Raw genomic sequence first — 14,301 nt, 5'->3', positions numbered from 1 at the left:
TTCAGTGGCTCAAGGACAGAGAAGTAACTCAACCTGAGTGCCTGCTTTCTTGTTATCAGGGAGTGAAACCTCTTCATTAGTTTCATTTACTTATCCTTTTGAGCCTTCATAGCAATAAAAGCCATGATTTATATCATCTGTCTTCCTGGCTGCTGTCCACACAGGACAGACCATGTGCTGAGACTGTGTGGGGTGCTCATGTGTTGCTGGTAGCCCTGGTGGCATCAAGTTAACTTTGATTGAGTGTTCCATGGGGCAGCTGAGGCTCAGGAAAGGGGCATACCCAAGATAACAGAGTTATCCAGGGCCACTTAGTGACCGTCAGCCTTATTTGTGTAGGTTGTTGGGTAATCCTGCTATAGAGGAGCTGTCTCAGGTACTGCGGTCTGTACACACTAATATTAACTGCTGCTGAGGAAGACAGCCATGATACAGATATGGGCAAATCCACACCCAACTGAGGACCTCTGACACAAAGGATAGAGGCAACATTCAAATCCTAGCATATCACTAGCTCTGCAGGAGTTCTCACCCAGTCAAGCAACCTTGTCTGCCTCTGGAATACAAGAAGGATTGGGAGCTTGGATATCTCTGATCTGTTGCACTGATCAGCGGTGGTCACACAGTCCCTAGAATCTCTGTGCAGATCCAGCTTCGTGGTGGAGGAGGAAACAATACTTGCTTGTGAGTGGTACAGGAGCTTGCTGTAACAGAGCACTTAAGACCACGCAGATTTTGTTCATAGGCTTTTATTTTGAGTCATCTAAATACTGTTGAGGGCTGAAATGCTTATTAGTCAGCCAATTTTGTTGTAATAAACTGAAACCTAAAATAAATCAGCTTAAGGGTAAAGGGGAATCCATGGGTTAATCTAACTAAAAAGCCCAGAAATAGAACACATGGCTTCAGATATGGCTGGACTAGAACTTGTGTGTTATCTGGGATACTGCTCAACTTGATACTGATGCAACTTCATTCTTTGTCAATTTTTTCCCCTTATGAAAAAAGGTAGGCATCAGCAGCTCCAGGTGTGTCTGTTGTGAAGCTTTTAAGAATTCAGGAAAAGATGCCCTATTATGGTGGTACACACCTTTAATCCCAGTATTCCAGAGGTAGAGACAGGTAGATCTGAGTTCAAGGCCAGCCTGGTTTACTATAGAGAAAGTTCCAGGACAGCCAGGGCTACACAGACAAATCCTGTCTCAATAACAACCTCCCCACCCCAACCCACAAAAAAAGAAAGAAAAGGAAAAGATTTCAGGAAAAGAAGAGACCAAACTATTCTTTTTAAACAGAGTAACTGCAGTCTGTGATTACTACAGACATACTTAGATCCGCAAAGCCAGTTCACGTGGTGTGGATCCAGGTGCATGTTCATGAGACACCTCATGCAGTCAGGCTTTAAAAGGCTTACACGGGAAGTTATGAGTGGTATGAATGTAATACATGTGTCTCCATACATGACAGGCTAGAAATTAAGTGTTCTTCCTCTTATGAGGGAAGGACTATTCCATACTAGAGCAGCATGTTCAAACACATGGTCCCCACCTTGGAATTCAGACCCTCTCAGTCTGAATGAGCCTGGGGATCTCTGGTTCCTGGAGGATGCAGACATATCTTTGCTTGGAGTAACACTGCCATCGAGTGAGGCCACATTTAGGATCTGCTCATTTTAAGGCAGAGAATTTAGGTTGTGTGACTATTTTTTTTCCTTTCCTTTGGTTATCTTTATTGAAATATTACTGTTTACCTGCAATGTAGTCACCAATTTCAAGTAATAACTAAATGACTTTTTAAACACATACAGCCATACAGTCACTTTAGTCATGACAGAACATTGTTGTTCATGCCCAAAGCTTCATCATGCACCTCTGCCACGAACTTTTTCCTACCATTGTTCTGATTTTGGTCACTGTGGATTTGTCTTTTTTGAGTTTTAGACTTATGAGATCAACAGTACATGTGTTTCTTCTTCCTCCTCCTTTTTCTTTCTTTTTTGTTTTTTGTTTTTCAGACAGGGTTTCTCTGTATAGCAGCCTTGGCTGTCCTGGAACTTACTCTATAGACCAGGCTGGCCACAGACTCACAGAGATCTACCTGCCTCTGCTTCTCTGGTGCTAGGATTAAAGGCATGTGCCACCACTGCCTGGCATGCATGTGTGTGTGTGTGTGTGTGTGTGTGTGTTTGCTTCCAGATCTTGGACCCATACAGGGCCCCTTGGGTTCATCCATGCTGTGTTTGCTGCTAATGTCTATCTGTGTGGCTTGAGTGTTAAGTAGAATTTGATTGTAGGATTGTGGCACCTCATGGTTTTTCCCATGTTTATTGATGTATATTCTTTCCATGGGTCACTGGACATTGAAGGGTCTTGGTTCCACCTGGAATGGACTTGACTTTTTTGACGTCAGACCTGCTTTCCTTTACTGTTGGCCATATGCTCAGGTTACATGCACATTTTCAGTACTAAGTAGCTCCTCAGGTTTTCCAGACACCAGACATTCCCTGGCTTTAGGAAGGAGGCAGCTATGTTGGAAGAATCAGGTCAGCATCACATTACATTTCAAAGGGGTTGGAGGCCCAAGGGCTTAGAAACAGGAATTAGCATGTGATCAAATTGTAGCCCTCCACCTGCTTTTGTAAACAGTTTTATTAGACACAGTCATGCTATAGACAGTTCATACAGTGCCAGGGGGACTTTCATTACAATTCCATTGTTGAACCACTGTGGCCTAAACCATATAGCTTTCAAAAGTTAAAATGCTTACTACTGGTCTTTACAAAATTTTGTCATCCTTTGCCTTAGATTCAGGGAAAGAGACAGACACTAGACTGGGTATTAACACCAGAGATGGACAAAATTTTACTGGGTAAAATGAGTTTCAGTGTTGACTTTGGAGTCTGCCTGGAGACCTTTAATCATTTGTGAAGCTGTCAGGCAAGGAAGACTCCAGTCTGTGAAGGGATTCTCAGCAGTTGGTCATTCTGATGCCTTTATTTAGTAGATGAAGACATGGAGGCCTAGAAAGGCCTAGAAATTCAGACCCATGATTACTGTCCTTGGATTGTAAGAGGCCCAGCCAGGTCAGGGACTCAGGTATTGATTGCTAGGGGTCCGGAGAACACTGCCTGCAGTCTTGTTGCGCCCTCTGTTGGTTGATGTCTTGGCAAATGTCAGGCTGACCTGGGAAGATGGAGAGGGAAGAGGCTTGCTGTGCTGTGTTTGAACATAGGTAGTGAGACTGTTACAAACATTTCTCCCCAAGTAAATTCATCCTTGTACTCAACATGACTTGATGCTTGTTCCTTTGTTCCATGTCCCTATCCACAAGCACCCTCCACTTTCTTTAAGCCATTTCTTCAAGTCTACTCTGTGGCACCCTGTAGTGGTCACATACTCTGCCCCCAATTCAAGAAGTGATCTTTAAAATGAAAAGAATCTTCTAGTACAGAGAAGCAAGATGCCTGAGAAAGAGCGTTTTATGGGTGAATAAAGGAAGAAAAGGAACAAAGTTTTGGATGGGACATGCCAGTGATGCACAAGACCCAAAGCAAGATTTCAGGTCTCATAAGTGTGTGCGTGTGTGCGTGCGTGCGTGCGTGTGTGCGTGTGTGTGTGTGTGTGTGTGTGTGTGTGTGTGTGTGTGTGTGTGTGTGTATGCAGTGTGAATGTTCCCTACATGTACCTCTCTCCAGATTTTCCAGCTGGAGAGACAGAGAGAAAAGGCTTCTGCCCTCTTCCCAGGCAACACTGAAAACCTGCAAACCTGACTATGCATAGCACAGCCAGCAACTGCTATAACACATCAGAGAGGGTCCACCCCCAAGGCTACCCAGCACAGTTCCTTCTCATGCCTACAACTTCATTATCATCAGACTTTGCAAGAGCCATCTTCCCTTCACACTGGGAACATTGCTTTGCACTTCCTCTTGTCACCATGACCATTACCCTGTCTGTATTCTTCCTCCTATGGCCTTATCCATTCCAAAGGAACCTCAGTTCCACTTGTTTTTGTGGATAAGAATAGATAATCCTTATTGGAGGCTGAGAACAAAGCCTGGAGAGAAAATTAGCTGGTTATTTTGTCCTCTCCTAGCTAGCTAGTAAGTAGCTTTCTTGCTTTGGATCTCCTGTATGGTTGGAAGATTCAGTGAAAGGGGTTGGGGGAGGGGTGGTCCTGACAGCTTATGTCAGAATCACATAATGCTTACTGTGCCTGTGTTCATATCAGCCCTACTTCCATACTGACAGGAAATGCCATATGTAGGGGAAGAAATCTTGTCAGATGAACTCTTAGGGAGTCACAATATGGTACATGGAATCTCATAATTGCTTTTGGAAACAGGGGGTTACCTTGTTCAAATCAAATAAGAGGTACTGTGTTCTTTTCCATAATTGAGTAACCCTAAAGGTTGGTGCATGGTAATTTGCTCTGGTTCCAGGGCTCTGCAGGGAAAACTTGACTGGGGGAAGGTGTGAAGGTTTGTTTTCCTTCCCCAGGGTGTGTGTGTGGGGGGGGGAGAAGGGGGTTGGTGCTGAGTTGGAGGCAGTGAACAGTGGGCTGTGGGCTGGCCCTTGTGCTAACAGGTGCAGGCTGTGGACCTGGCATGAACCACAGTGTCCAGAGTTCCTCCTGTGGCTGACAATCACACCCATCTAGTATGCCATTTCATAACTGTCACTTGGGATCATGTCTGCTCACCCACATGTACCCATGTTGTTCTCTCACCCAAGTAGAGGGGTGAGAGAATTTGGCACACACTGAGTCTAAATGCTAGAAGGAGTGGCTATTTGTGGACTGCCTGTGCCCACATTGAAGGGCAGAGTTAATGCAAGAGTTCAGTGATGGTGTGAACTAAAGCACCAGGGAAGGGGCCACAAAGAGGATGGCTAGGCATGGGCTCATTCATATTGATCAAAGTGCCCACTTTATAGAAAGCCACATTTGTGAGTGATTTCTACATATATTTATAGCCTGTGAGTTCCTATCAAAATAGCCCCTGCTTTTGAGCCATTTGCTCATGAAAACTGCAATGTATGTCTACTCTTTGTAGTTCCCTCCTTCCCTCCCTCCCTCCCTCCCTCCCCCTTTCCTTTCGATATTTTGTTTGTAATCTAACAAATAAAGCTTGCCTGAAGATCAGAATGCAGAGCTAAGCCACTGTTTAGACATAGAGGACAGGCACTTGGGGTGACATGCCGTTAATCGCAGCATTAGAGAGGAATAAAAAGAGGGAGGAGACAGATGCAGTCAGGTTCAATCTAAGGATTCTTGGAGACAGGTCACCCTTTCAGTGTGAGGTAGAGGTAAGAGCTAGTGGCTGGTTGCTTTGCTTTGTCTTTGGTTTTTATTATTCATGTAGACAGGGTTTCTCTGTGTGTGGCCCTGGCTGTCTTGGAACTTGGCTGTAGACCAGGCTGGCCTCGAACTCACAGACATCTGCTTGCCTCTGCCTCATGAGAGCTGGAATTAAGGGTGTGCCACCACCTCCTGGCTGCATTTGCCCATTCTTGAATCTGTTGTTATGGCTGGAAGACAGGTGACTCTGATATGCTAGGGCTGAGTTACAAACCATCCTCAGAACTTGGGAGGTACCAGCACCCCTCAACCAGGTTTGTTGAGGATTTTTTCAGACCTGGAGAAAAGATGTTCTTCTTCTTCTTTTATTATTTTTCTTTCCTGAGACAGGGTTTCCCTGTGTAGCTTTGGAACTAGCTCTTATAGATCAGGCTGGTCTTGAACTCACAGAGATCTGCCTGTCTCTGCCACACAAGTTCTGGGATTAAAGGTGTATACTACCACTGCCCAGCTGAGAGGATGTTCTTTAGAAGAAAAGATGGAATAGACTAAAGAAAACTTATATTCGAGCTAATAATAGGTCCCCCTTGCTAGTGAATGATTGTCCCTTCTCCACAACTTCCAAGGACTCAGCCCTTCCTTTCTGCCAAGTTGCTTCCAAGCTCTATCAGTTTGAGGGGCAGCTGCAGATTGGAAGGCCAGAGTGTCTGGGACAGCAAGCCTCAGTGGTCATTTCCTGAAGCACCCTCTGGCCAGGGAAAACTGAAAGAAGCTTAAGTGTTATTGCTGGGAAAGAATCCTAGTCCCAGTCCCAAATATGCCTTTGTTTTTCATAGGAGGGAAAACAAAGAGGGTCAGAGAGAGGGTAGGGTGAGCCACTGAAGTAACAAACATCCAGTGCTTGCACTCCAGCTCCTGGCCTTGGGGTTGGGTGGCTCACCTTGGTTCTTCTTCAGAACCCTCTTGGTGGCTGAGTGGCTGAAGGCTAGTCACTTCCTGTTTCTATGCCTGTTCATCTGGGGAATGCAATTTTTATTTGAAGCATTCAAAAAGTGGGCTTTGCTCCAATTGGGTAAAAATGGAAGAATAAGAAGACAACAACAACAACAAAAAAGCAAAAAACCCAATGCAAAATTGTATCCACTAGGATGCTTTGAACTATAAGTAATATAGGATTTTTTTTTCAAACTACTCTAAGTTTTTCAGATTTTCAGTTTTTCAGATTACCAGGGACCAACTCTACTTCTTGTCGTTTTTTAAGTTCTGATCTCCCTGGTTCAGTTTCATTATTACAGCAGCTTTCCACACAAGGTCAAGGACACTGCTGTAGGCACTGGCTTCCAGAGCAAGAAAGAGTACTAGGAGAGTTGACTTAGGCCACGAGCCTGACACCTTCACCCAGTCACCAGAATCGGGTTCTATTTCATGTTGTTTTGCCAGACAGGGAATGGAGCCGTAATTGCTATAAACACTGGTGTTTTCATATAGAAGTAAACAGCCAGGTGTGGCTGTCATATCATTCTCTGTCCTAGGTGTGTGTGTGTGTGTGTGTGTGTGTGTGTGTGTGTGTGTGTGTGTGTGTGTGTGTGTGTGTGTGTAGCCTAAGTTCATTATTATCTTGCCTTATCTATCCAGGATTCTTGACTCAATTTTAGAGTAAAAGATTTTCCTACCTTCCTGGTCTCATCACACATTTCTTGTCTCCAGACAGAGATTACTGCAGTCTATGTGACAAGCAACCAATCGGAAGACTGCTTTTTCGACAGTTCTGTGAAACCAGGCCTGGGCTGGAATGCTACATTCAGTTTCTGGACTTAGTGGTAAGTTGCTGCCAAGTGGCCCTTGGGTCTTCTGTAGTCAGCAACTGGTTTTTGTCAGGAGGAAACAAAGATAGACCTGATGGTTTTGAAACCTGAAGAATCTAAATTTTTGTTGCACGAGAAACTGGGAAGGTTGAGGTAGCTCTTGAATGCTGTTCCCTTTACTCCAGCTGAAATGCTTCAGGTATAAGATACACAGTTAGTATCTTTGTTTACCAGTTTACTGTATATTTCCACAGGGAATGCAAACTTTTGGCCTTTGAGCTTCTTGTTCACCTCCCTGAACACACAGGCATCATCAGTAAACTCTTGTTCAGTGAGTGCTCGTTGGCTGTTTCAAGCCAGCCCTCACTGTCTCTGTCAGGTAGCTGTGCCTGATGCTTCCAGGATTTCCTTCAGCTATTTTGTGTCTCTTTTGTTTAACAAAAACATGAGCTTTTAGGGACATTCTGAAATTACTCAGGAGTTCATCAGCCTTTGATCAGGATGGGCATGGCCCCACAAGCTCATAGCCTAGACATACTACCGTTTGGATTTCTGTCTAGGGATGGAGATTAAAAGCCCTAGGTGGTAGGGGAAAGCAATAGAGAACTCATGTGAAGGGAATGGGGCCATCTGGGATCTCCTCTCAAGGATAGAACCAAGATGCAATTGTTTCTTATAGACTCACATGGCCTCTCTCTCTATTCAGGATGCTTTCCCACAGGGCTCAGGTTTTTATGTGTCTTCAGAGTTTCCTGTTGTCTCTAGACCTATAAGCCAAGCTGCTAGGGTAGATGTCTCCACTGATGTTCCTTCCACCTCTTCCAAGTCAGCATACTCAACACGTGAAGGAAATTCTCCCAGGTCCCCCAAACTCCCAGCCCCAAGAATGTTCTTTGCTTTCCATTTACTGGAAGCTGAAGTCTTTGCAGCGTCCTTAACTCTTGCCTCCTCCTCATTCTTCCCCCATATTCTGGGACCATGTGCTCAGCTTCTTGACCTCTTGAGCCTCTGCCCCAGTCCTGGTGCTGGCACAGGCCCTGGCATCTTTCACTAGTTCTCAACCATGACTGAGGATTAAAAACACCTGGGAGCCTTAGAAACTACCAGTGCCTGAGCTGAAACCCCAACTCTGAGAGTGGGGCCTGGTGTTTTTTTTTTTTTTTTTTAAACTTATTATGGAAAGTTTCAGACTATTAAAAAAGTAAAAGTCAGCTGTATAATGTAATGAGCTCTCATGTGCTTTTCCCCTCACTTCAACAGTGATCAGCCCAGACTCCCACCCTCCCCTCAGCAGTGGATTATAGCAAATATCAGCTATCAAAACTGTTTCATCTGTGAAGTTTTCAATATATCTTTAAATAGCAAGGGCTCTTTAAAACAAAATGAAACCAAAAAATCAACTGAGGTTTTATGCCTTGGTCAGTGTTCTACTGCTGTGAAGAAACATCACGACCATGGCAACTCTTATAAGAGAAAGCATTTAACTGGGGGCTTATTTTTTTCCTTTTTTAAAAATTTAAATTAGAAACAAGCTTGTTTTACATGTCAATCCCAGTTCCCTCTCCATCCCCTCCTCCCCTGCCCCCCATCAGCCCCCTAACTCATCCCCTTTCTGCTCCCCAGGGTGGGTGAGGCCTTCCATGTGGGATCTTTAAAGTTTGTCTTACCATTTGGAGCAGGGCCCAGGCCTTCTAACTGAGGGTTTTCTTACAGTATCAGAGATTTAGTCTATTATCATCATGGTGGGAAGGGAGGCATGGCGGCATGCGTGCAGGTGCTGGAACATAGTTGAGAACTATATCCTGAAAGAGAAGGAGGGAGGGAAGAGGGAGAGAAAGAAAGGGGGAGAGAGGGAGGGAATGAGGAAGGGAGAGAGAGAAACAGAGACAGAGACAGACTGACTGACTCTGGGCTTGGCACCCCAAGGACACATTTCCTCTTTCTGGTGGGACAGTGGATCCGGTAGGAAGAGCAGGGAAACGCTCCAGAGGTTCTTTGTAATTTTTCTGTGTAATTGTTCCCCAATAAACACCCATTTATCATTTACCTTGGGTCTAGTAATAGAATTACATCCTTGCCTTCATTTGGTAGGTAGAGTTCTAGACATTTGGGTCAAATTGATAGAATAGTCTTAAGAAGTGTGCACTTGAAGCTCATGCTTACAGATATAGGAGGAAGACAACAGAATGGGCTTAAAGATCTCAGGATTAGGGAGGCAATTTCCAGAGTTCCCTAATGGACTTGAGATGATAAAGAATTTTTGAGGCTGGTTTCTCTGTTAGTCTCTTAGGGAGAACAGAATTAACTGACAAAAGCAGCTTAAGGAAGCAAGGATTTGTTTTGGTTCATCATGGCAGGAAAGCCTTGGTGTCAGGAAGGCAGAGAGTGATGAATACAGGTTCCCGTTGCCTCTGCTTCTTCCTCCTCCTCCTAAAAAATGTCTAAAATGGCTTGCTTACTTTTTAAGCGTGTGTGTGTGTGTGTGTGTGTGTGTGTGTGTGTGTGTGTGTGTGTGTTTTGCCTGCATGAATATTTGTATACCATGTACATGCCTGGTACTTTTGGAGGCTAGAGACAGTGTTGGATCCCCTGAGACTGGAGTTACAGACCCCTGTGAACAGCCTTATGGTAGATACTCAAAATTTAACTAAGGTTTTCTGGAATAACAGCCAGTGCTCCTAACCTCTGAGCCATCTTTCCAGTCCCTCCCCTCTTCTTCCTTCCTTCCTTCCTTCCTTCCTTCCTTCCTTCCTTCCTTCCTTCCTTCCTTCCTTCAAGTTGGAGGATATGAATGGTGCCATTCATATTAGGGTAAGTCTTCTCACTTCAGCAAACCTCATCTAGTTTGCTCCTCATAGGCCTGCTTATCTCTTCATGATTATAAATCAGTCAAACTGACAATATTAGCCACCACAGCTTCCAAGAAACTGGGAGAATGAAGCAAGGCTAAGGATTGCTGAGAGAGGATCAAGAGTTTGATTTCATAGTCCCAGCTTCTTCAGCATTCACTGGGGAAGTTTAATAGATACACATGTCAAGATATTTCAGGAGAGATAGGTATCTAGATCTGGAGCTCACAAGGAAGGGTTGGCCTAGGAATGGAAAGACAGGAGTTGTCACTCTACAGCTGAGGAATAAACTTTGGCTGTGGGGGCTACTTTGCCCAGCAGGTAGAAGCATTTGGAAAGCAATGATGACCAAAGTCTGCAAATACAGGACCGGGGCTGCACCACATCTGGAAAAGATGAGGTGGCAGCAGCCATGAGACCTGTCTGAAGAGTTAGTGAGGCAGAGCAGGGTCAGGCTGAGCTGAGGAGCTGGTGGAATTTTCCAGCCATGTGTTCTATTAGGTGCATCTAGTCCACAAGAAGGGGAGGGGTGGGAAACAAAACTCAGTGGATGCCCAGTTTCATTCTGGTTGTGCATTTCGTTCCTTCTTACTGGGCCCACACTAAGAGCTGTTTATTAGAATGGAAATAGAGTCTGGCTCTTGTATGAACAGTTCAAAAGCTCTAAATACACCTTGACAGAGGTTCCACTTAGAGAGGCTGACCTGTCCCCTTGGTACTTTTAGCTAGGAATTAGTAAGTTCCTTTCATTGCCACCTGTTGTCATAGTTAGCCTCTGGACCCCTCTTTTATATTTGAAGACTTTATTGAGTTTTCTAGTGCCAGCATAACTTCTCATCTGAAATTTTTTTTTCCTTTCATTTTGACTGGATGGAGGAACTCAGAAGTCGGAAGTAACAGCATCCTTGGCACTGCAGTTAATTATCAATTTGGATACTTAGGGATATAGCCAGTGCCATCCTCAGTATTCTTACTTCTCTTCTAATTTTTCACTAAGTGGAGCTTATTAAAAATAAGTTATCCTCACAGGGCTGTGAAAAAGCCCAGGAAGAGCTCTTCTCTGAAGTCTCATCTACATTTCTCAGGTCAAGTACAAACTGTGGCTGTTTTCAAATAGGTCCACTAGTTTTGAGAGTAGAGTCCTTGTGCATATAGCTCATCAGGTAGTGTAGATAACTCACCCAAGTCTGGCCTGTTAAGGGGCTTCCACAGTCTTCTCATGGAGAGGCATAGTCAGTAACCTAACTCTGACCTCTGGAAGGCAAAGAAAGGTTTGGTTATCTGTCTAGAGCCTGGACGATGGCTCATGCTAGTGTCATCTCCAAAGGCTAAGAGGAACTTGCCACGGGCCTCTTCAAAATGGATGGTTGCTTCCTAAACATCCTCTCTGGAGACCTTAACTATTGGCTGGCCACCCAAAGTTTGCTAATCTCTCCTTGGGGTGTGAGGGAATGTTAGTGGATATTGAGTTGGGTTTCTAAGCATGTATTATCTCGTGTATCCTATGAGTGAGTCTGTCTTCTGCAGTTGGGGGCTATGTAGTGAATGGAAAAGCTAGTGCTTTACTGTTGTTTTGCATTCAATACAGTGGCCACACCTTAAGAAACTACTGTCCCAACTGGCAATTGCAACTCCGAAGCTACCAGCAGTGGTTTGGCCACACAGGTGCAGCCAGGCAGGAATTCTGTTCCCTCAGGCACTGCTAAATCTCTGTTCTTCTATAGAACTCAGAATTCAAAGGTTGAGGTGAAATCCTGCTAGCTCAGAGAAACTGAACAGCAAATAGCTAACCTTCTCCTATTGCCTGCCTCTCCCAAAAAAAAAAGAGCTGTCCTGCTCAGCATATCTTCCCCAAGAACCCTCACTACAGTAAGTTCCTCCCTACCACTTCCTGTCAGCTAGTTATTGACAGCCTCCTGACTCTCAGGTTAGTTTTATTTAATTAAACAATGTAACACGTATTATTAACAAAAACAGCAGAAACAAATGTAGCACACGTTTACAGAGTTAAAATAATATCCCACAACATTTTACCACATGAATAAAGAAAAGATGCAGTATCAGCAAATAAGAAAAAGTAAGCAGCACCAGCTATTGAGTTCAGAGAGCTGTTAAAAGTAGGAATCAACCTTTTAGAGTGGGTCTTTGATTCTTATGCCTGCTCTTGAGGCTTTTTCTCCTGTTGGATTGCCTTTTCCAGCCTTGATGTTTTTTTTCCCCGTATGTATGTATGTATGTATGTATGTATGTATGTATGTATGTATGTATCTATCTATGTATGTATCTATGTATGCATGTATATGTACACACACATATGTATTTATTTATTTTTTCATGTTTGGTTATTATCTCATAGAAGCCTGTTCTTTTCTAATGTGAGATAGAAAGGGAGTGGATCCAGGGGGAGGGGAAGTGGGGAGGAACCGGGAGTAGAGGAAGGGGAAACTGTAATTAGGACATATTGCATGAGAAAAGAATTTATTTTCAATAAATTTCCCTTTCAATAAAAAGGGAAAAAATGAAAAGAAGAAGTAAGAATGAGAATCAGTGTATTAGCTCACAGCCTTGTGGATGGTGCAGAAGGTGTTCTTGGCTCAAGGATCTGGAAAGATCACATGAGGTTATTAGCTGGTTTTGCTTCTTAGTTATTCACATGGCTGACAAATTGGTGCTAGCTGTTGGCAAGAAGCTTCAGCCATTCTCCTGGCAGCTCTTTCCACGGCATGCCTTGAGCAGCTTCATGCCATGGCTGGTTCTCTCCAGATTAAGAAATACAATAGGAGATGCAACCCAACCTGAGAGCATTCATGCTGCTATTGCCCTGTTGTTAGCAAGTGAGAACAGACTTCTCTAGAAACCAAGACAAGGGTTTCTGAGCCCATTTTGTTAGCTGGTAGTTTCAAAGATGATGTTATAACAAATGAATCCTCTTATCAGGAAATGCTAAAGAGTCAAGCCAAGCCTTTCATTGGCCTAGAACTACAGATTAGTGCACATAATTAGTGGCTTTATGCCTGACTGGTATTTTCTTGTAAAACGATCATTTCTACCTCACTAAGAAGTATTCTGCTTCTTTTTGTCTTTCTGTTGCTGTTCTGATTTTCCTTGGGAGTCCAAGTTTTCCCTTTTTTTTGGGGGGGGGGCAGTGCAGGAACTATGTAGCCTAGGCTGGTCTCAGATATACTGTTTAGATGGGGATGCTCTTGAGCTTCTGATCGTCCTGCCTCCAGCTCCCAAGTGTTGTGGTTAAAAGTGTGCATCACCAAGCCTGGATTTGTGTGGTACTTGTGATTGAATCCTGGGCTTTGTATATGCCACCAAGTACTCTGCCCAACCTAAGCTGTAACCCAGCTGGGAGGGTCATACTTCTGTAGATGCAAAGAGACCTGCAGGAGTTGGCAAAGTCAGATCCTGTACTAAAGGTTGTCTGCAAAGAAAGCTTCTTCTAGAATGGAGTCATCTAGTGGGCACTTATAAAATATCCAGTCTCCTAGATGTCCCACTTAACATTTCCTAATTATATGACTGTTCTAGGATATGTATGTTCTAAATGACGCCAACCTAGACTACAGTTGATTTTAAGAGCGGAGCTGAGATAGAGAGAAGCCTTCTCTGGAGTCAGTGAATTGAGGGAAAGTCCTTTTTCCATAGAGAACTCTTAAAGTAGGGGGCTGTTGAGATAGATCAGAAGATAAAAATGCTTTCTGCCAAGCCCGATGACCTAGTTGCCACCATGAAAGAAAAGAATCAATTCACAAAAGTGTCCTCTGACCTGTGAGTGTGTGTCTCTTGATCCCAGGAGCAGTTTTCCCTGAGATTGTTTAGTCCGAGCTGAATTTCCTTAAGAACTAAGAGTGACAGGGACAGGCTTTTGTGTGGTGGTCTGATGGACTTGGTTGTGGGGAACTCATCATCGCAGGGAGGAAAAACAGCCATCAGGGGAGAGGATGGAGAGCCATCTGGGGCTGAGTCTCAGAAGAGGAATATTGGACAGGCAGGAGGTGGTGTGCTAGAGCTCCTTTGCCATGAGACTTTGATATTGGGACTTCTCATCTCCCTCTTGGGGAACCAATGGCTTTCTCCTCCATCCTTCAGTCAGCACCCGCTTCTAGCTCAGTCATTACTCACAGGCTAAGGTCCAAATGTCATTCCTGGTAGTTTAGTCTATATCCTCAAATAGATAGGGGTCTGTTTTTCCCTTCTCTTGCTGGTCCTATCTCATATGCTGTGCCAAAATGACACAGTGATCCTCTGACCCAGGGCCTGATTGGGATGTTTAGTGAGGAACATATGACAGGCAGGTACAGCTTTTGGAGCAGACCAGATCCATCTGACCCAGGGCCTCTAAG

The 14,301-nt window shown here is 44.2% G+C and overlaps 1 protein-coding gene across 1 annotated transcript in view; it reads left to right on the top strand.

Moving 5' to 3' along the window:
* Nucleotides 1-14,301, top strand: part of Grk5 (G protein-coupled receptor kinase 5) — a 181,630-nt gene that overhangs the window by 114,940 nt on the left and 52,389 nt on the right. Inside the window, exon 3 of the mRNA XM_051199972.1 lies at nucleotides 7,006-7,118. Within this exon, the coding sequence (XP_051055929.1) occupies nucleotides 7,006-7,118 (113 nt within the window). The remainder of the gene's footprint in view (nucleotides 1-7,005; nucleotides 7,119-14,301) is intronic.

The sequence above is a fragment of the Phodopus roborovskii genome, unplaced genomic scaffold (genome assembly GCF_943737965.1).
Source record: "Phodopus roborovskii unplaced genomic scaffold, PHOROB, whole genome shotgun sequence".
Taxonomy (NCBI): domain Eukaryota; kingdom Metazoa; phylum Chordata; class Mammalia; order Rodentia; family Cricetidae; genus Phodopus; species Phodopus roborovskii.
This window is presented reverse-complemented; position numbering and strand designations above follow the sequence as displayed.